General features: G+C 39.4%; 1 protein-coding gene across 2 annotated transcripts in view; it reads left to right on the forward strand.

Annotated features, from left to right (window-relative positions):
• Positions 1-21,949, forward strand: part of LEKR1 (leucine, glutamate and lysine rich 1) — a 137,730-nt gene that overhangs the window by 112,223 nt on the left and 3,558 nt on the right. For both annotated transcript variants that reach the window (XM_075202047.1, XM_075202048.1), the window contains 4 exons: positions 1,409-1,486; positions 3,907-4,110; positions 8,479-8,572; positions 15,860-16,024. In XM_075202047.1, coding sequence (XP_075058148.1) covers positions 1,409-1,486; positions 3,907-4,110; positions 8,479-8,572; positions 15,860-16,024 — 541 coding nt within the window. The remainder of the gene's footprint in view (positions 1-1,408; positions 1,487-3,906; positions 4,111-8,478; positions 8,573-15,859; positions 16,025-21,949) is intronic.

The raw sequence follows: 21,949 nt of genomic DNA on the forward strand, positions 1-21,949 counted from the left end.
CAAGAGAGAGTAGTTGGGTAAGCCAGATCTGTAACGAGCTAGCAGAGGAGGTACACAGGGAAGAATCCAATAGAATGGTCAGACAAGCCGGGTCGGTAACTTCCAGAAAGGATCAATGCACAGGGAGAATCCAATAGAGTGGTCAGACAAGCCGGGTCAATAGGAAACACTGGAGAGCAGGAGAAATAATCAGGATAAGCCAAATAATACACAGAAACGCTGGAGCAGGAAAGACCCAATACTCTGGCACCAGCGTGGTGTCAGAGTCCGTCTTAAATAGAGCTAATGGCCAATGAGATGCCGGCAGTGTGATGTCATTGGTGTTGGGGATCTGAATAGCGTCCCGTTGCCTGGCACGCGTATGAGCACCAGGACTGGCAGTCTGGCCGGGAGTATCGTGTCTGGTTGCCTGGCAACCAGACATAGCGGAGGAAGTGACAGGCGGCCGTCCCAAAGGAGTAGAGGAACGGCGCCTGACACCATTCCATTTGTGAGCTACACACCCCTAGTGCTTGCTTAATGTTCAAGTCTTATGTTGGAGGAGAAATTGACTGGACAGTTGCCCAGACATCCATTCAGTGCTCCCAACACAAGAAGGTCCTGAGATATCGAAGTGCTTGAATCCTCAACATCCTCTGCCTCCTTCAGTTGGTACTGCAAGACAGAAATTATGTGTTTCTAATTAGATAATGGTACACAAAACTCTCCATAAATTTCTGTGTCTAATTAGCATATTCATTGTATCTATATCAGCATGTCTGGGTCAGTCGCTCCTCTGCGATCTATACTTAATCCTAAAGTTAGACTTATCTGCCTCCCCTCTCTGCCAAGTTTTACACTGGCTCCCCTTACCCTACAGAATCATCTTTACACTCCTCACCCTTACATACAAGGCTCTCTCCAACTCTGCTGCTCCCTACATCTTCAACCTTATCTCCATACATACACACTCCCTGCCGCTCTCTCCGGTTGGCCAGTGACCATCGTCTTTCCTCTCTCTGGTAACGACATCTCACTCCCATATTCAAGATTTCTCCCGTGCTGCCCCCCACCATTGTAACAATCTCCTTTGTTCTATCAGACTATCCCCTACCCTGTATATCATTGAAAACCCATCTGTTTATTAAAGCCTATCAGTCATCCATGTAATCATTGCACCATGTAGGCTCTTTGTTTGAATCTTGTTCAAATCTATTTGAATCTGAAACTCCCCCTTACCCCTCAACCAATGGATAATCAGTTTTACCTGTGCTTTGCTATTTGTGGTTTTAATTGTTCTTTAATAAAAATGGCAAGTTATTTTCATCAAATTCCCATCAGTATGGAGTTGTCCTTTTCAGCATTCAATATATGATTCATTTATTTTCCACAATTACATTCACGTTTGTTTGTGTTACTTTTAATACAGAATCAAAACTCAAGAAGCTAATGATATCCAAACCAGACTTCAAAGACTGGAATATGATAAAGAAACCATAGAACGAAGGTAGTTATATTTTTGTATTTTATGTTTAGTATTCTAAACAAGGGCCACTTACCCTAAATGCAAGTTGACCCAATATAAAAATGTACCAGAAATAAATATTGCAGAAAGGGCATCATTTTGCACAAATAAGTGTGGAAATGTTAGATGCAGGAGTATGTGCCCACGGTCAGGCAGATTTAGGTACCTGTCTCAAGCACCCAGTTATGGTAGGTGCAACAAAACTGAGGGAATTACAGAATACAAACATGCAAAATTATTAGTTATTTCTACTTTGTTGATAGGTCTAACAATGATTAAAGTGCCAATATTCATTTTTTATAGACTATACTATTCATAATTGTTTATGTATGAAAGGGGATCATACCAGCCAGCAGTCCTGATTTTATAGAGGAAGTACTTCAGAGGTTCAACACAACTTTACTAAGCTATTAATATCTATCTTTAACTCTCCTGTCTCCGCTCCACTCTGGCTCCTAAGTATGAAAATAAGGAAGGGGAAAGCTATTTAGACATGGCCTATGGTCTTAATGTCCCAATTAATAATTGTTTGTGAGCCTATAGAAAACTAACTGCACAGTAAAACCGGGTGTTTGAGTTCCACCAGTTTACTCAATACCGCATGTAGTTCAGGTTTTTTAAACTGCCGCACATCACATACCTTGTCATCAGGGTCGGACCTAGATTTTGTGTGGGTGTGTCATTTAGTGCCCTGCCCCTTGTTCCACTTACAGCAGTAGAGGGTTGCCTGCGGCAGCACACTGTATACTTGCTGCTGTTGGCTGAGAGGCTGGCAGAGGATGCTGTTCAGCCACGTGTTTAAAGCACGGGATTCTCTGACTGCCTCTCAGACGATGGGAACATGGAAATAGTGTGCGGCCGCAGTCAGCCCCACTGCCCCCCTGCATGGGAAACCAAGGGGGTTTTTCTAGTGCCTGGAAACCCCCCTCAAAGCCTGGGCACTGTATAATTGAGGTGGCTGGACCCTGCTCCCGCTTCACACAGCTCTGCTTGAAAAGGGAGAGCTGCGTGCACCTAACAGTAGTGCACACAGCATTGCCCATGTATATTATGGGGATAGGAAGAGTTGGAGAGCAGTCAAGCACTGTCTAAAATTATAGCCACGCCCCCATGCATGCTGGTCACGCCCACTGGCAGCGTGGTGTGGAAACCCCCCTCTACAAATCCTGCGTTTGCCCCTGCCCTGATCCGCCACTGGATATCATGCAAACTGCAGGTTTATACATACATTGTGTTTTCAATCAGATGTGTGCCAATTAGAAAACCACACAGTAAACTGCAGTAATTTCAATACTTAATCATGTTTCAATACAATTACTTGTACAAACCTTGCTTAATTTATAGCAAACCAAATTAAATTTAAGTGCATTATTAATTGAAATTTTAACTATGGACCACAAAGTTGAGTCACAAATAAAATTCTGAGGCCCAAACAGAAAAAGGTTAAAAGTATACTTCCCTTATATGATATAATAATTCAATGTAATACACTGATAAGTTCTATTTTGCAAATAGAGCTGCCTATATAGATTAAGTTGGTTAGTTATTCTCTCTAGTATTGTAAGAGGATCAATAGGACAAGATCCAGCCTTTCCAGGCTGAACAGCCACATTTCTTCCGACTTCACCGGGGTCTGTTAGTACAGGCAAAAAATGACCGCACACACATGTTGACAGTATTTACAACGGATAATTACCTAATAAATTTCCATTGGTTTATTATTAGGCATCAAACTTGTTTTTTTTGGGGGGAAGGGGGGCACAATTGGCCAATATTGCAGCATGGCAACAGTACCAAAATCTGATGATATCAGAGAGTTCTCTTCACAAGCTGGGGATAATGTGCAAATATGCCTCTCCTAGCGCCACATCAGGGGATTCCAATTGTACAGAACAAATAACTTAAACTCAGTTTAGGCATCTTTATTAACGGGATAGATCATATGAATTTATAACATTTAATTATATTTAAAACAAAAAATCCACAAAAGTTGACACAAACTTTAGGAACCCCTGGTATAATGCATTTTACAGTTTTATTTGTGGAAATATTAACATAGAGATGGATATGTTTTCAAACCAATTGTGCTATAAGTTTGGAGACATTTAAAAGATAAACTTAAAATGATGGTTTCCTTAACTCCTCTCAGCTATCAGAACAATTATTTTCTGACTAGTTCCACCTATCAGAAAAACAAGGACCCTGTTCTACTCGTAAACAAGAACACGTTGGTTAGATATATTGAACGTTTATTGGTAGAATACATCCTTGATTCACTGTTTCAAAACTGTAAAAGCTTTATCTGAAGTAGGTGATTGGGCAATAGTTGCTAGTTATTACAAGCTCAAATATACTTATCCTCTCAACTATTCTGCAGTAAACACTTTTGTTTTATTTCTCAGGTTTACCAAGGAACTTAGGGAGAAAGACGATGCCGTGACACATTTTCATCAGATTTGCAGGCAATTACAGGAAGAGATCACAGAAATGGGAAGCACAGAAGAAAATTACAGAAGGAGAACTCAACATTTGGAGAGGGAACTGGAAACAATGACGGAAGTTTTAAAGCAAACACAAGAAGAAGTAGTCAATTTGAAACAGGAAAGGTGCTTATTTAACTGTACAGTAATTTCATATGTAACTCAGGAAGGACTGGCAAGTTTTGGCCAAGGAGGTCTCTTCAACCAATGTTTTGAAGTTGTCTAATAATAGTGTAGCCAGTGAAATATATGAAAATGCAATACATGCCCCATTTGGCTAATATCCAATGCAAAAACTTATCTAATGACCTATATACAATACCCAGAGCACTTCTGTGACCGACATACAATACATAGAGCTTTCTAGGGACCTTAATACAATACAGAGTGCACCTTAATGTCCGATATAGAATACATAGTGAATTCTAAGGACCTCTATACAATACAGAGAGCACCCTAATTACCAATATACAATGCAGGGGTCATTCTAGGTATTCTACACAGTATAGAGAGTTCCTCAATGACCTACATACAATACAGGTAGCATTCTAGGGACCACAATACAATAGAAGGCAGATCGCAATCCAAGGATCTCTACACAATACAGAGGTCATTCTAATATACAATAGAGACAAAATTCTAGTGTCCTCTCTACAATACTCCCTACCAGAGACTAGCTGCCCTATGCTGAACAGTGCTGAGGCTCTAACCAACACCTCTGGGCTGTTGGTGCCATGGTAATGATAAAGATTGGAATCCCCACAGGTTCCCACTGTATGGTGTGTGTTCTTATTTACATTTTTCAAACATTTGGTAAGGTGTGAGATGGGTTATATTATTTATAGTGGGAACTTCAAAAGTCTCAAAATTAACACTTTATGGGTTCTGATATGTGTCATTACCTTGGCACCCATAGCCCAGAGCATCTTAATGAATAATATACAATAGAGAGCATCTTAATAATATACAGTACAGATTCATTCCTTGTAATCTTTAAACAATGGAGAGAGTTTATTTATAACCTATATACAATACAGGGAGCATTTTCTTAAGGAATATATACAAAATCATCATCATTGGCTATTTCTATAGTGCCACTAATTCCTCAGCGCTGTACAGAGAACTCATTCACATCAGTCCCTGCCCCATTGGAGCTTACAGTCTGAATTCCCTAACACACACACAGACAGAGAGAGACTAAGGTCAATTTAATAGGAGCCAATTAAATTACAAGTATGTTGTTTGGTGTGTGTAGGAAACCGGAGCATCTGGAGGAAACCTATGTGAACACGGGGAGAACATACAAATTCCACATAGATAAGGCCATGGTCGGGAATCAAACTCATGCTGTGAGATGGAAGTACTAACCACTAAGCCACCATGCTAGTCCAAAATGAAGAGTATTGTAGTGATCTCTATACAAGAGAACATTCTTGTGACCACTAGTCAAAACACAATGGATACTATTGTCTATTATTGAATGCCCAGCCCTGTTCTGGAAAACACTACAAAATGCAGCTCCCCAAATCTCTGGTGTTGTTACAGTGCAGACCCCTAAATTATCTGGTAGCTTTATAATGCAGATCACCCCAAATCTATGTTGTCTTTATAATGCAAACCGCATTCTTATGGTAGCTTAAGTATACCGGAGTATACGGACTTTAGATTTCTGATGGCTTTATCATACAGACGCCCTCCCTCCACTTTGAATTCCCAATGCACTGACAAACAGTTTTGAATGTTCTGGGACACCTTTAATAGAAAGCATCCTGCACTGTGATTGGTGGTTAATTCCAGCTTTCCACCACTCTGGTGCTGGCCAGCGCCATTCACCAAACAGTATCCCGTATCAAGTATCCTGTTAGCCATCTACTAGTGTACTCAGTGCGGCCTCCAAATCATGGCTGTAAATGTATTTATGATAAAAGTATCCTCTGCCTGCTTCATACCAACTGCGGCCATGAACTATGGGGTCACAAGTTGAGCAGCCCAAAATTGTAGTGGAACAGGGGACTGCACCCTGTCCAAAGTATAGTATAGAATGTTCTGCATGTTCATTAGCCCAAACATCTTTCACACCACTAATCTCTATAATTCTTTCTTCCTAAATCAGGATTTCCTAAGAAACCAGCAATGGCCACATCACTCATGACTTCTGTTCTTAAATACTCACACCAAGTTTTATTTTTTTTTATTCTGTTGTTATTATGGTTATGATGACTATGCCTTGTAATAAAATATGTTTAACATCATTTCATTGTGATCTAGCTGAAACAAATATATTTTTATTATATTTTATATTTTAAAAGGGTATCTACACCCATGACAGTTGTGCCTTTGAAGATTGCCTTTCCTCAGTAGAGTTTTTCTGTTGTTTTTTTTTCATTCATAGCAGTTTTTGTCTTTCACAGATAAACTTATTTCTAGGGTTTTCTGTCCACTGCACCTGTGCCAAGTAGGCATCCTGTCCTTCCTTGTTGTCCATGTTAGTCTCATAGTCTGCCCACTGCAGGGGCGGATCTAGGCAACTGCTCTACCCGGGGCGATTTTAGGGGGGGGGGGGATTTAGGCCCCGCCCCCTTTCTAATTTCTAAGGCTGCTGACGGCTGCACAGTAAGTGCAGGTCCGTTCAACATTGGCAGTGTGCTGTCCCGCTGTTCTGATTGTGTTTAAAACACAATCAGAGCAGCCGGGCAGCACACTGTCAATGCTGAACGGACCTGCACAGTGTGCAGCCGTCAGCAGCAAGCCCCTGCTAGGGGGGGGGCGATCGCCCCCCCCTGGATCCGCCACTGGCCCACTGTCAACTAGGGTCAGGTTTCCTGTGCCAACAGTGCTGGAATATGGCATTTTTACTGAGACACTGTACAGACACTTTCCTAACAGTGCATTCCTACTAAGAGCCTTAATTCAAACAATACAATGTACAGCATCTATCACAGGGACTGGGCAAGAATAGAAAAAAATGTATTTCTTGGTATCCATTTGTATGAAACACGTTACTACAGTGAATATATTATGATTTTAAATTCCAGCATGTAAACAAAATTGTCCGTTGACAAAGTAGGCAGTTGCTTTTTCCATCCTGTCTTTTACAACTCATTTTTTTCTGACTATTACACAATACATTTCTACATCTACCCAGTTGATCATTTCAGGGAGTAAATTTATTAAGCTGCAGGTTTGAAGAAGTGGAGATGTTGCCTATAGTAACCAATCAGATGCTAGCTGTCAGTTATCATTTATTTAGTACATTCTACAAAATGACTGCTAGAATCTGATTGGTTGCTATAGGCAACATCTCCACTTTTTAAAATTCACAGCTTGATAAATTTACCCCCAGAAGTAAAGTCCTTCAAAACTGCAGTGCACTGTGACTTTATAACTCTAGTCGTCATTTAAATGTGTTTAAATAATAGTAACTGTTTCAACAACGTTGTTTATGCTTTATGCTATTCCTAACAACCATCCAATGTAATTAAACTCCATGTTTCCTTGTATTCTCTCCAGGTTTCTGCAGCACTTGTGTTAAACTGGTTTACATAAAGGTGCTGACAAAAAGTGCTACTTTGTATATCTTCCCATATTTCTAATTAGTGAGTCATTTTTTTAGAATTGGCATCCGTCAGCCTCATAGATCATCTTAGAACAAGTAAGATTTCCTAAAAAGGGACATTGTTCATAAAAAACGTTAGACTAGCTGCTTTTCAGCGCCTCATTTGACTGTTGTTTTTTTTAAGTCAAGTTTAACTAAAAGGATAATTAATTATTATTTTCTGCAGATCCCTGTAGCTTGATCATTGTAAAGTGTATATTTAGCCAGAATATAAATAGCGTCTTGGCTTCTAAAACCATTTGAAATAAGTCTATATAAAATACATTAAATCATCAATCATGTTAAATGACATTTAGTATTACTGAGCAAAAGGGCAACCTCTGGAAACTTATTTTTGTAATTTTGCTAGTATATACAATACAATAATTATTAAAAAAAGTAAATTAATTAACATCATTGATGGTCAGCAAGTGGCCTGGGACCATATGATGGTCTCAGAGGATCACATGGGGTCCTTCTGACCAGATTAATAGGTTATCTTACTGGTTGGGCTGTGTGAATAGTTTATGCTGGGGCTCTGATTTTGTAATGTGACTTAGAGCTTTTCACCAACGATTTTGTGTGGCTCCCTTGTTGGTCCAGTGGCCACTTGTGTGGTGCTTTACAAATTGCATGTCCCCTGTACAATAAAACTAGCTTGGGCTTAAAGCAGGTATCCAATGTCATGTAAATGACAATATTAGGTTACCCATTTTAAAAGAGTACATTGTCCACAATGCTATTACAAATACCCATTCCTATGGCGGATATGTGGCTCGCAGTGGTGGGCTGCTGCTAGTATGAGCTGATGACATGTCAGCTGTATTGTACTGTGCATTTTCTGTAGCACTTATAAACATTAGCTCAATTATCACAACAGAACATGTTCTTTCTTTCAGAGAACTGCAAATTCTTTCCTATCAGAACAGAATTGAGAAACTACAGGAAACCCTCAAACAGAGAATGCTGAGTGAAGACAGCTGGGAGACAAAGGTAACTGTCACTCTTATACAGGTGCATGTTACTGTTGGCGTATAGTATTGTAGTTTATGTATCTAGGTATCTCTTTCAGTTTGTCACATGTCCCAGCCTGCCCTGCTTTACTGTCGAATCATTCCACAACACAAAACCCTTCCCCAAGGTTTTCTCTGTGATAGACAAACACACATTACTATTTGGATAGTGAGAGAGTGGAACTGCGCAAATCAGAAGGCTATTGACTATCAATAGGCCATTGTAAAGTTCATACAACTAAAATGCTGGTGATTTTAGTGCGGCTAATGCAAAGCTCATACTTTTATGACGCTAGATGAATGCTACTTTCTAGCGCAATGGAAATGTTCTACTTATACTACTATATTGAAGTGACACACAGTTTAAACTTATACCTCACTAGTTAAATATGTACTTGTAGGAAATAATATTACAACATCGGTAATATTTTCTTTCTTAGGTGGTAGAATGCATTTGTTTTCTAACAATAGGATCAATACCTTTTTAAAGGCATAAGCACCTACATTTTGTCACTACACATATGTTAGAACACCATGGGGTAAATGTATCAAGCTGCAAGTTTCTGTCGGATTTACAAAGTGGAGATGTTGCATATAGCAACCAATCAGATTCTAGCTTTCATTTTGCAGATTGTACTAAATAAATGATACTTTAGAATCTGGTTGCTATAGGCAACATCTCCACTTTTCAAACCCGCTGGAAACTCACAGCTTGATACATTTACCTCCATGTCTAATGGTCTACTGAATATTGTTGATTTAGTGCCTTTCAGTGCTTTTAGAATTACAAGGTACGTCTATTAAATAACGGGACTGTGATTCCACCTATTACACAAAGCAGTCAGAACCGGTTATAACTGCATACGTAGTAACCTTGAACCTGCATGACAAGCTGCAACACTCTATGACGTTCAGTTGATTGTGAGTCGCCATTTAGTTTGGTTGTGTTTTCTGTAGAGTGCCGCAAAAATGCTATTTTTAAAAGTTGAACAACGTGTCAATTTGAAATTTTTAGTACAATTGCACAAAACACCAACAGAATGTTTTCAAATGCTTACTACGGCCTATGGGAATGACTGCTTGTCTCGTGCGCGTGTGTTTGAGTGTCACAAAAGATTTAGCAAGGGACGGGAGAATGTTGAAGATGATGAATGCCCTGGACGACCTTGCACTTCAAGAACCAAAGAAAAAAGTTGTACAAAAACTCAGTCAGATTGTTCAAAAAGACCACCGACTCAGTGTTCGAATGATAGCTGAATCCATGAACATTGCCAAAGACACCATATGGAAATTTTTTACGTGAGTATCTTAACATGACGAAACTTTGTGCAAAGATAGTACCAAGTGTTCTCCCACCAGAGCAAAAAGAACGTCGCAAGGAATATTGTGTTGACATTCTGCAGCAACTTGACACAGATCCAAACCTGTTTCATAAAGTAATCACTTGTGATGAGACCTGGATCTTCCAGTACGATCCTGAAACCAAAAGACAGTCAATGTACTGGAAAACAGCGTCATCACCATGAATGAAAAAATCTTGTCAAAGCAAGTCAAGATTCAAAGCAATGCTCATTATTTTTTCGATGTCAAGGGTGTAATTTTGGAAGCATGGGTTCCAGAAGGCACAACAGTTAATCAGCATTATTATGAGGACATTTTGCAAAAGCTGAAAGAGTCAGAAAGAAACGTCCGCAACTGTGGGAAATGGTTTCTTTCTTCACCAGGACAATACATTACTACACTTGAACATCCTCCATATTCGCCCGATTTAGCACCTTGCGATTTTTATCTTTTCCCAAAAGTTAAATCAGTGCTTAAAGGGACACATTTTGAGTCAGTTGCTGCTGTAAATAAGAAAACGACAGATATGTTGAAACAAGTGACAGAAATTGATTTCCTCCATGTCTTCGACCAGTGGAAAACAAGACTACAGCGATGTATTAGTGCAAATGGGGAGTATATTGAAGGGGACAAACATTACATTTGTAATACCATTAAATAAAGGTGAGTTATTTAATCAGTCTCGTTATTTAATAGACATCCCTCATATGTATATTATTTATTTTATGATGAGGGGGAATTACTATTCATCTTCTACAGTATTGGCCAGGGAATAGTATGTTTAGGGGTATTTTTATGCCAGCACAAAATACTAATTAAAGCTTCCTCCTATTTTTAAATAAAATGCAGAGGTCTTAGTTACACACATTTGAAAATAGTTGATAAGTCATCTGCCACTTTACAGCAGGACTGCTAATAGGATGGTCCTAACCCAGTTAGAGTACCCATATTGAGTCATACATTTATAATCTTGTGAGCACCTGTTCTTACTTATGAATTGATTAGGCTGCTTCCATTTTTGTGTATTAGTGGTAGGTTTCTTACAGCTGTAACACCACGCCCACTTCTAAAGTGTTGATTCTTGTGGTAATTGACTGTGATTACCCCGTGTAGGAGACATATCCAGCTCTATCAACTTGTAGTGACTTTGAGTGCAGTATCATGGTGTATCTGCACACACGCACACGGAATTTGCAGACATGCTGTGGATGTATAAAATATACTGTAATATATATATATATATAATGCATATGTATGTCTACACAATGTATGTCTACACACCCTTATTGAAATTGCAGGTGTTTTGATGTACAGCCTGAAATGAATATACAATAAGGGCGTGTAGACATTTTATATCCACTGCACACACATACACGCACTATGTACGGACATAATGTACACACAAGAAGGACTTCAACACACAGAGTGGAGGCAATTAACAAATCACAAAATGTTCAAAGCTTGGTGCAAAATCAGCTTTGTTCCCACCGTGAGCAAGATGGTGTCGTTTGTGGTGGAGCAAAGATTTGCACAGAAGGGGTAGATGGAATGGAGGTGATCCTAGCAAAGTATGTTGTAGGGCCTAATTTGCTATTAGGCTTTATATAACATAGCAGATCTAACCTTCATTCTTGTGTACAAATGAAAATATTTTTTTTAATTATACACTCAAGAACCTAAAAAATATGCATGACCAATGAAGGAAGCACCCAGCAGCTTCAGAGGTGAAATTGCAGTCAAAATCTGTTAGCTAGTCCTGCAGTCGTCCTCATCATCAGCGTGTATATGGACCAACCCCTAGGCTGGTGCACATAATAGGCTGCGTTCAAGTCTGTATCGGCTCACAATCTCCCTTACTGTACTCAGCCTACGTAAGAACACCCATCCCTCACAGCTCTTCAGGTACAAGTATGGATGCATGAATCTCGTCATAGGTTTCTTTGTGGGCATGTACAGAGCAAAATCATGCAAACAGGCTTCAACTGAGTGTGCTTCATAAATAAGTCCCAATATGTACACACACACCGTGGACCTTATTTGCAAAGTACACTTGAAAATACCTTTCGTTTTGCACTGGTAAACCTCGATGCTGGTGGGGTCAACATGGCAGAAGTGGCCATATAATGTTGCTGATGGTCCCCATCCTGATCATCCCTTATCTTTACACTAGCGCTCTGTTACCTGCTAGTGCTTAGTCTTTTAAAGTCCACATCTAATTATGTCACTTCTCCAGAGGTCATGCCCTTTTTTGTGCTCAACTAATGCTCATCTCTGCAGGAGCAAAGGGCCACAAGTTGAAAATATGCAGAAACCTACATACAGGCACATTTTGGTGTACATGTACTGAATGGAATTGTTGCCAAAAAGTACTCCCAACTGTAAATAAGGATAAATCTACTTATGTACAAGAGGAAATCTTGTTCTTAGACTGCTGAGCACAACTTGGTGCACCAGTGTGCCTACTCTGTACCTAATTACCCCCAACTCCCCTCGGCCTGTGCGGTCTTCTGCTACTCCACCAACGGCTCCGACTTGTTCTACAAACCTATCCGCTTAGGTGAGCATCTAAGCACATTTGTGCAAGTAAAGGTGCATGTTAAATTCATGAAATTGAGAGGACAGTTAAGCTTTATTACACGACTCATTAATGTGTGTTTATTTAGTTTATTACATTGGGATTAGTTCATATTGTAGTAAATAAATATCAGAGTGTTTTTACACTTTTTTGCCCTTTAACATAATTGATCTCACACATGTCAAACTATGACTTTTAAACATCTTTTTTCTGTATTTAAGAAAAATGTAATTCTCCTTGTGACTTAGGCACACATGCATTTTGCATGATAAATGTACTGCAAATTGCAGTAAACTGTAGTACATGTATTGTAAATGGCACCGTACACATGTGTTCTTGATATGTTGTCTACTTCAATTGTGCAGGTTTTTAAAAGCTGCAACATGCTGCATTTCTGCTCCATTTAAGGAAGGGTGTATGTCTCCCGCGTGATCCATGGATCAGGCAACACAAGAAGCTTTGGGAAACATAACATTGAGTACACCGGTGCATGCAGCCTTAATTTCTGTATTAGCTCCTTGTCCATATATGCTCTTCTGTACAGACAATGACATTGTATAGGAACATGCATACTGAACCTGTTTTCAAATCTGATCCATGTTTGTTCCATGTCCAACAAACAGACCACACAGAAGAAATATGTCTTTGTGAACAAGCTTTAAATAAGTTTATATTCATTTTAAATTGTATTTAAAAGAAGGGACAATGCACAAATTAAGTACTTGGTGTATAATCCGGTTTAGCGATGTTAGATGACTGTGAATATTTCAGTAAAGCTCTGAAAGAAGAATAGAGGTTTTAACTTGCTATGTGAATCTGCTTACGTAGTGGTGAGCCTTCAAAGAGAAGCAATTAGAAAAACAGGTTTGTGCTGGGAGCGCTGAATAAACAGCATGTTTTTGTGTAGTGATAACAGAGAGACCATCTATAATGCAAAAATTAAAAATGTACAAAATGTAGTTTGCATTATTAATGTCATGGTAGATGCAGGTTTTTATTATTGTGAGAAGAATGTGGACTTGCTGCTTAAGTATGTACATATTGTGGGAGCTTTAGGACTCTTATATCGTACTTAATTTTCACAAGTTAGACCTACAGAGCTCAGATATGTTATCCCTTTAAACTGCGACAGTGTCTTTCCAAACTTTCTACAAACAGATTGAATTGTTTTGCTTAATGTGTTATAAACATACAAATGTTCCTTGTTTAGTCAACGAGCATGAGACAGAGGTTGTCTTGGGATTTCCCATAAGGGATTGAACATTCATTGTGCTGTAGGGCATGTGATGGCAAACAGTTGTGTCTGAAATGCCACAGTGCAGTGAGCAATGAAGGACATCATTAATTCTGCTTTCTGTAATTTCTGTTCAAACATCAAGTATTCCCATATGCAAACATCAAGTGCGACAGGTGCAACAACAGACAGAGGTTGTACAACATAGGTGCGGAGGGACTAAAAGGACATAATCTCTTTTCACTAAGCAGTGCTACCGTACAGAGACAATGTCTGCTTTACTATGCTACAAAATATCAAGGATATAGAACACAAATACATTCTCATGTATATGTGTTTGTTTGTACCTATTGGGTAATTGTGTGTGGACATATTGAATGTACCATACACCTTTTATTTGCACACGTCCTTAGATGTTCACCAAAGCGGATAGATTTGTAGAACAAGATGGAGCCGTTGGTGGAGGAGCAGAAGACCGCACAGGCCAAGGGGAGTTGGGGGTACTAAGGGCATTCCTAGTACAGAGTAGGTGCAACAAGGTGTGTATAGTAGTGTAAAAACAAGATTTCTTCTTGTACAGAAGTCGATTTCATTTAATGAAATTAAAGACAATATTGCTGGAACAAGCAGTTTTTTAAGAGACAATTAAAAACACTTTCACTTAAGAAAGTAGTGGTTCTAAAGTGTTAGTGGGTGATACTTTGTAGGGATATTTTTACTCTTTCCCCACAGAAGGTATGTATGTACGGAAAAATAGGATTTGGCCACGATGAACTACATTGCGTGTCTACATTTTTGCACTTTCTTAAGCGTCCATAGAGACAGTACATATGTGTATTTGTTATATGTTGTCATTTATATTTCATTTATCTTACTATTCTGATTTAAATCGATGCCAAATATTTGCCTGGCGTTAAACTCCTGTGTGTTTCTATCTCTGTGTAGCCTACTGTTAGTGGCCATATGTCATCAATCAATTGTTCTTTTACCAGGAGGTGCACATCCTCTTCTCTTCCTATCTGTTGCTTTGGATATTAGTCATACAGGGATGGTGAGGAAGATAAAAAGTTCCTGACTAACAATGTAAAGGAGCCGGAGGAGCCATCTGTTAGGGAGAGCCCACAGGATAGATGATAGTGGCACACGACATGTGGCTCATTACTAATTAAATGTATTAAAAAATGTAATGTAATCTAAGTAATAACAGGACACTGGGTAAAAATGTTAAGCAATAAAACTATACCCAAAAGGGAATGTCCGCTTTTTGGGGTTTCCCTCCACCCTAACTAGTAGACCCAGGAAAACCTCTATTATCTGTTGAGCATGTAGCACAATTCAGGTGTTCTTAACATTATGCAACACTGTTATATAAACCATATTGTAGAGATACTAATTAAATAATTCAGAAGACTGTAAGAAACATCTGACATTTTATATAAAGGCTTGTCAATTACATTTACACATGATACCATGAGTGCCCAAAACCAGTCAGGGGCTCTGATGTTCCTCTTTTTAAGCCGATTTTAAACAATCATACAATAAATGTTATTTTTTTATTCATTTTATGGGCAGAGCTACATGAGAATATCTTCACTCCATGTTCACAGCTTGTGCATAATTAACATGTTCTTCTTATTGGTACAAACAGGATACATGAATACTTTCATCCTGATACAATCAGAGTTTGCAGTATTTATTTTTACATATCAATGTTTGTTTTATTACTATAAGTCTTCCTGACTTATTGAGGGTAATATTTCTAGTTGTGTATTGCAATGTGATTTAAGATGTTTACACACATTTTTTTCATGTATACACACATGTATGCATGTATCAGGGAAAGGAGGACAACATTTTAGATGCCAGAAGTTAAAGTTAACTATGAATTGAATCTATGTTATGTCCTATATGCCCTGTGTGTCTTTGCTTGTTTGTCCTGACTTATTCCGTTTGGAAATCTCAGTTGTGATGAGCTTTTTGTTTCTCAGCTTTCTACTTCAAAATTATACTTTTTGACCAGACACAATAACCAGGAAACATTTATCAAAACTTTATGAAATTATTTTGATGTCAACCTGTTGGGGTCTAGTTTTCAGTATATACTTTTCCTTCAAAAGTTAGAGAATGATTTGGAGAGTCAACGCCAAAAATACCTACTGAAGCTTGAGGAATCTGAGCAGAGGTTCCGTGAAGAAGCCGTCATGGAGATGGAGATTGAAAGACAAAAACATAAAGAAGTTTTAAAAATATTCCAAAAGGAGAACAAACAACTCAAAGAAAAGGTTTGTTGTTGTTGTTGTACATTAGAGAGTGCCAGGTCTTTGTTAACACACTTGCATCCATTCATGATCTATTAATTTTTAAATCCACCAAAACTCCTTCCCATTACTGAGTCCTGCCTTACTGCCTCTAATACTATGCCCTGCAGCTCTCCCCTATGGTGGACTTACCCTCAGTTACACACTCAGACCCAGACACGGACAGGGTGCCAAAGTAGACATCATACTTTCTCCACGCTGCACCTTCCAAGTCATACCTCCAGAGACCTTCCTCTCCTCTTCTTTATTTAAAGTCCACACCATCTGTCTCTTCCTTCCGCCCCATCTTTGTGTTGCTGTTATTTATCATCCTCCAGGTCCAAGTCCCAATTCCTTGACAACAATATGTATGCGCCTTCACCAGAATCCACCTGTAACCAGCAAAAGTAAACCTTATTGCTGCTGGAGGAGATCTCACTCTAGTGCTGTCCTTTCATCCTGCAATGCTGCCGTTCACTTGCCAATCTTCTAACACCCAACTACACTTTGCTACTTTCAGCTCGCTTCTCTGCCCACTTACATCACCTCCCCCGTCCTCCTTCACAGCCCATGTCTTTGCTATCTACTTCAAAGAGGAAATCAGCACAATTTGACAGGATATCTCTTCAGGCCAGACCCCTCATGCCCCACTCACCACCTCCTACATTCCCTAATCCCCCAGTTTATTTTCCTTCGTAACCGAGGAGGAAGTCTGTGCACTTATCTCATCTTCTCACCCTACAACTTTCCCCCTTTCCTATTCCCTATCTACTAGCTGGCTTCCTCTCTCCCAATACATGCCTACCTCTCGCCCACCTCATTAATCTGTCTCTCTCCACTGGCACATTTCAATCCTTTTTTAAACACATGCTCTTCCCACCAATCCTAAATAAACCATATCTTGACCCAGCCTCTTTTTTTCAATTACCCGCTATTTCTCTCCTGCTATTTGTCTCTAAACTGAGTGTCTTGTGTACACCTGTGTATTTCAGTTTCTTTCATCCTACTACCTTTGCAATTCACGCAGTTCCGCCCCCACAATCCACTGAGCTAGTGATCAACTATCTGCTCAGTAAAGTCTTTGGGTCACTTCTACATAATTATCCTCTTGGTTTTCTCTGTCCCTTTTAAGGATATTGATCATCCTCTTCTACACATACTTCACTCCATTGACTTCCTGACACAGTTTTCTCATGGTTCATTTGCTACCTATCCAAGTGCTACATCAGTGTCTTACCTATTGCACAGTCTCCCCTCTTGCTATTTGTTGGCATCCCACAAGACTCTGTTCTTGGTGAACTAATTTGCTCATTTGGCCTCCAGTACACCTCTGTGGTGATGACACCCAAATCTACTGCTCCTTACTTGACCTCTCCCCTTCTCTACTGTGACCACCTATCTATCTGCTATTTCCACATGGATTTGTCCCTGCTTCAGTCTGTCCTCAAACTTTTTCTCTCTCTGTTTCACATCCACCGCACCACTGTAATAAATCCCCCTCTCTCTCCACTCTATATCCAACTCACTCCTTTGCATATACCTACACTGGTTCCCATATCCTCCAGAATCAAATTCACATTACCTTCACTCACCTACAACTCCCTCAAGGACCCATTTGTTCATCTCAAATGCCCTCTTATTTCCGCTTCTGAACTGTGCTTTGTCTCCTGTGTGATAACCACCTCTTACTCCCACCCACAATACTTCTCCTGTGCTGTCCACCTATTTATTACAGTACACCCTGCTCCTGCCTACCCTTTGTTATTACCATGCACTCATTGTTTTATCACATTTATTTGTCACCTTAGTATGCTGTGTTTTCCCAACTGTTCGGCCCTGTGGTACAGTGTGGCATCAGGTATGGTGGAGTGTGTTTTTAAGGGTGTGTTTGCTGTGCGGATGGGTGCATGACTATTCTCACTGCACAAAAGGATATGAACCAGCTCGGATCTGTCAGTCTTCTGGTCTTGTCTAATACTTTAATGGGACCATTATGCCTTCAGCACATTTTTATGTGCACTCCAAGTAATTTAGTTAGCGTCAAACACACAAAAAGTGGTAAGTAATAAAAACAGTGTCTATGTCCCGCCCCTCTCATGCTTAAAGCTACAAATGAGGCTAACCCAATAAGTATGTTAGAAGAAAAGCAAAAACGTTTTCGTGAAAGGGATCGTTGTAAAAGAAGGAAGCGTATGGTGATATGACACTGAGGAAACTGGTAACTGATGCTGGGCAGTTTGACAGGAGAGAAGATATGCTGGGTGCTGTGCCTAGAATTGTGCCATCTGAGGCCAAGTTCTCACGTCTCCTAAGTGTAGGAATGCCTTGGGCACAACCCTAAAATTATTTCATAAATAATTACATTAATCTATGAGTATTGTTTAAATGATAACCTAGTTTGTAATATACATTAGCATGAAGTAAATACTGTAACCATTTAGCTGTACGGGCAGTAAATATAGAAAATGACATTATAAAGTGATATGATACAAACTGGTTAGTGACCCATCAGAGCTGATGGAGTGAATACAGTTACTAAATTAAATGTTGCTAATTTAAATTAAATTCATTTTATGAATTCACATAAATGTAAATGGATATTGGAAGGAATATATCTCTGGATGCTACAGTCATTTCTGTCTGATTGTAGGGTATAGGGTACATACAATAAACGTTAGCCAAGATCTGAAGCATAAAACAACAAAAAGCACATATAAAGCTGAATGTATGCCAGTGAAAACATAGTAATACAGACTCCAGAGTTGCCCATTTCCTCCTTGTCATCATATATAAACAGATTGTAAACGCCAGTCATCATTTTTACAATCCTGGCAATAGATCAGACCACTGTGGATGCAGAGTCTATCAAAGACACTGTCCGTATTGCTACGCTGGCTGTTGGAAGATGTTATTCATAAAATCAAGTATAATCGTGATAAAATTATAATTCAAATGCAGCTACTATCATCTAGTCTATTTCATCCTGTACTATTTATAATAGTAAACTTGGTTCAGTTATTAGTTTTAGAACAAGGTTTTTACAGGATCTGCATGGGTCCGTGAAGTATTGGTGTCTTCTCGTTCATATCCCTGGTCTCTGGTCCACTTTATAGGAGATGTTGTGGCTGCAGTTCATTTCACAGTGTCTCTCTATTGGTGCCCGTGCTTATGTATGTACATGGGCTTTCTGGCAGTGTGTGGTCATGATCTCTGTATTTCTTCTTTGTAACGCCTGTGAATGTATCAGTGTGCATGACACAGGTTTTACATATAACATTATACAAATCTTTTAGCAAGGATGTCTACGAAATATATGTAAAAGCTGGCAAACCTTACTGGGGCTAGCTATAGCTACAGGTCGCCTATCTCTAGTTTAAGTAGTGGCGGAACTACCATTGGTGCGCCAGTTGCCATGCATCGGGGCCTGTGGAGATAATGGGGCCCGCTGCATGGCATATGCATAGGGTCGGGGGCCCCGGGTTCCTCCTCCCTGACTCCCTGCCCCGGGGACCACAGATTGCTAGTTCTGTCTCTGAGTATAAGGTTATTAAACTAATTTCTAGGGGCAGATTAATTTCACCTCAATGTTCGTATGCATGTATTGCCAGCTATTACGATAATAAATCTCTGCTCGTTTTTCTGCGCACCTCTAAGGGACGTGAGGAAAAATTAGAGGAAATTCTGTAAAAACTCTGGCGCCATGTGCCTCTGGACCGGAGAGACATCACGCTGCTGAGCACCAAATTGAATCTGCCAGTTTTACACATCTTATGATCAGAGGCGTCTTAACGCATGGGCACACTGGGCAGTTGCCCAGGGGCCCCATGACCATAGGGGCCCCATAGGCTTGCCAACGTTAAGTATATTATTCAGGGAGGTTTATTCAGACCCTTCAAACCCTCTTTATTAAAACGTTTAGGTGGACCAATCACCTCAGTATCAGCTGTTATCTGTACATGCAATCTTGCTGTTTTGCGAATACATATCTTGACCTTGACGAAAACAACGTACACATACTAATTGTACATAAGGAAGATAAAGTCAACACACATAATTATTTGAAGCCATGGAGCTATAATAAAGTTCTTCTAATATAGTTACCAGTCACTGTCAGTTGCCTCCGCCTGCGGCCTACTAAGTATACAAAATGAAAGAAATGGATCGGAGCGTAATGAAGTTTGAATGGAACAATGACTTTGTTTCAATTTTGTTTTTTAATGTTTAAAAACTGATTTTGTTGGAGGTACCAATATATATATACTTAATTTTATTGACAATTTTCATTTTTATTCCTGCGAGTGGTTATGTAGGTAGAGCCCCAGTGCACTGCTTTGCCCGGGACCTATAATGCTGTTAAGACGGCCCTGCTTATGATGCCGTCTGGTTCCTAATTTTGCAGTTCTCCAGCCGTTATTTAATATAGTTTGAGAGACACTAGTTGAGATAATGTTCATGAAGAAACTGCCTGCCAACCTGTATGACTCACCGCTAATTCTAGTTCATATTAAGGGGATTAGTAATATTTGTCTTGTGAGGTTCATATACGGATTTCCTCAAACCATTTTATGATACAAGCAGTATTATAGAGGCTGATTACTGGATGTAGAGTGATGCAGAATTACATCAGTGGTTGCAGATACAGAATATGTCCTATATGGTTACACTGCTGACATCATTTAGCTAATTTAGGGTCAATTACATTTTAATTACATTGCAATTATTATAGCCTACTGTACCGCCATTCTATGTGGTCTGTTTATTTATAATCGGTTTAAAAATGTTCACAGCTCCTTATTGTAAAAGTTGTACCAAGCAGCAGTTAATCCAGCCTCTGAAATGTTTCTCTAACACACGGGACTTGTTTCCTGTCCATATGTCTTCACAGCTTCACTTATTCACTTACAGATGTGTTCTTCTTGGCTGAGATTCACCTCTAATCTTGTCAAAGCTTTGAACACAGCAATAAATGAATTCAGGTGGCTGTGAAGTGATACAGAGAGTATCTATCTTCAGCTGTGTAGTGGGATTAAACGGTTAGGAAGTCTCGCTCGTTTTTGTAAACCTGATCAATATATTTAGCCTGTAACATTTCTAAATATGAAGACTGAAGGGAAGACTGGTTTGTTTGACTGTAAACCTGAATTGAGACCACTTGTAGAGCTTAAATCTAAATTCCTTCTGCAAACCATTAGTAATCTGGTTTGATGATACTTGCTGTGAAGTTGACGCACCACTTTCTTTTCTACATATGTAATGTTCTTTATTAATACAATTCTACTCCGCTCTTCCTGTGACTACTGCTTTCCGTTATTTGTCTGTTTTATGCTTTTTCTTCGTCTCATTCTCAAGAGAATCCAGTGATCATTGTTGTTATTATTAATTCCATGACTGTCTTGATCTCTCTCTCATATGCACATGTTTCCCCACAACTCCAATCATCATATAGAGCCATATTTAGTAACACAATCTGTCCATTTCTAACTCCCTGATGTTTTCTTTCACTAAATTGTCGTTATTCTCTCCGAAGGACCTCTCTCTCATGGTTACTTGGTAGAAAAAGTCCAACCACATATCATAACCTACTTTACATGTATGGTTAATTATAACAATACATAGTAAGCTGTGAGACTGTGACATAAGAGCAATAAGATGTTGGATGAATTGGTGGCCACCATACGGTAACAAGACAGTATACTGACATACAAGAGCACTCCAGTGACCTCATTTTTTTACAGCTACCACTTATAAGGTACAGACTGATTTCTATCTACTGTGGTTATTAGGAACCTGTACATTAGACTCAGAGCACAGCGTACTTGTTCCAGGGACGAGAAGTTCCTAATTATACAGCTCGATTGAATAGCCTCTCACTGCACCTTGTGATTAGCATATATTCTCTATTTATATAAG

This window comes from Mixophyes fleayi, chromosome 3 (genome assembly GCF_038048845.1).
Source record: "Mixophyes fleayi isolate aMixFle1 chromosome 3, aMixFle1.hap1, whole genome shotgun sequence".
NCBI classification, from domain to species: domain Eukaryota; kingdom Metazoa; phylum Chordata; class Amphibia; order Anura; family Limnodynastidae; genus Mixophyes; species Mixophyes fleayi.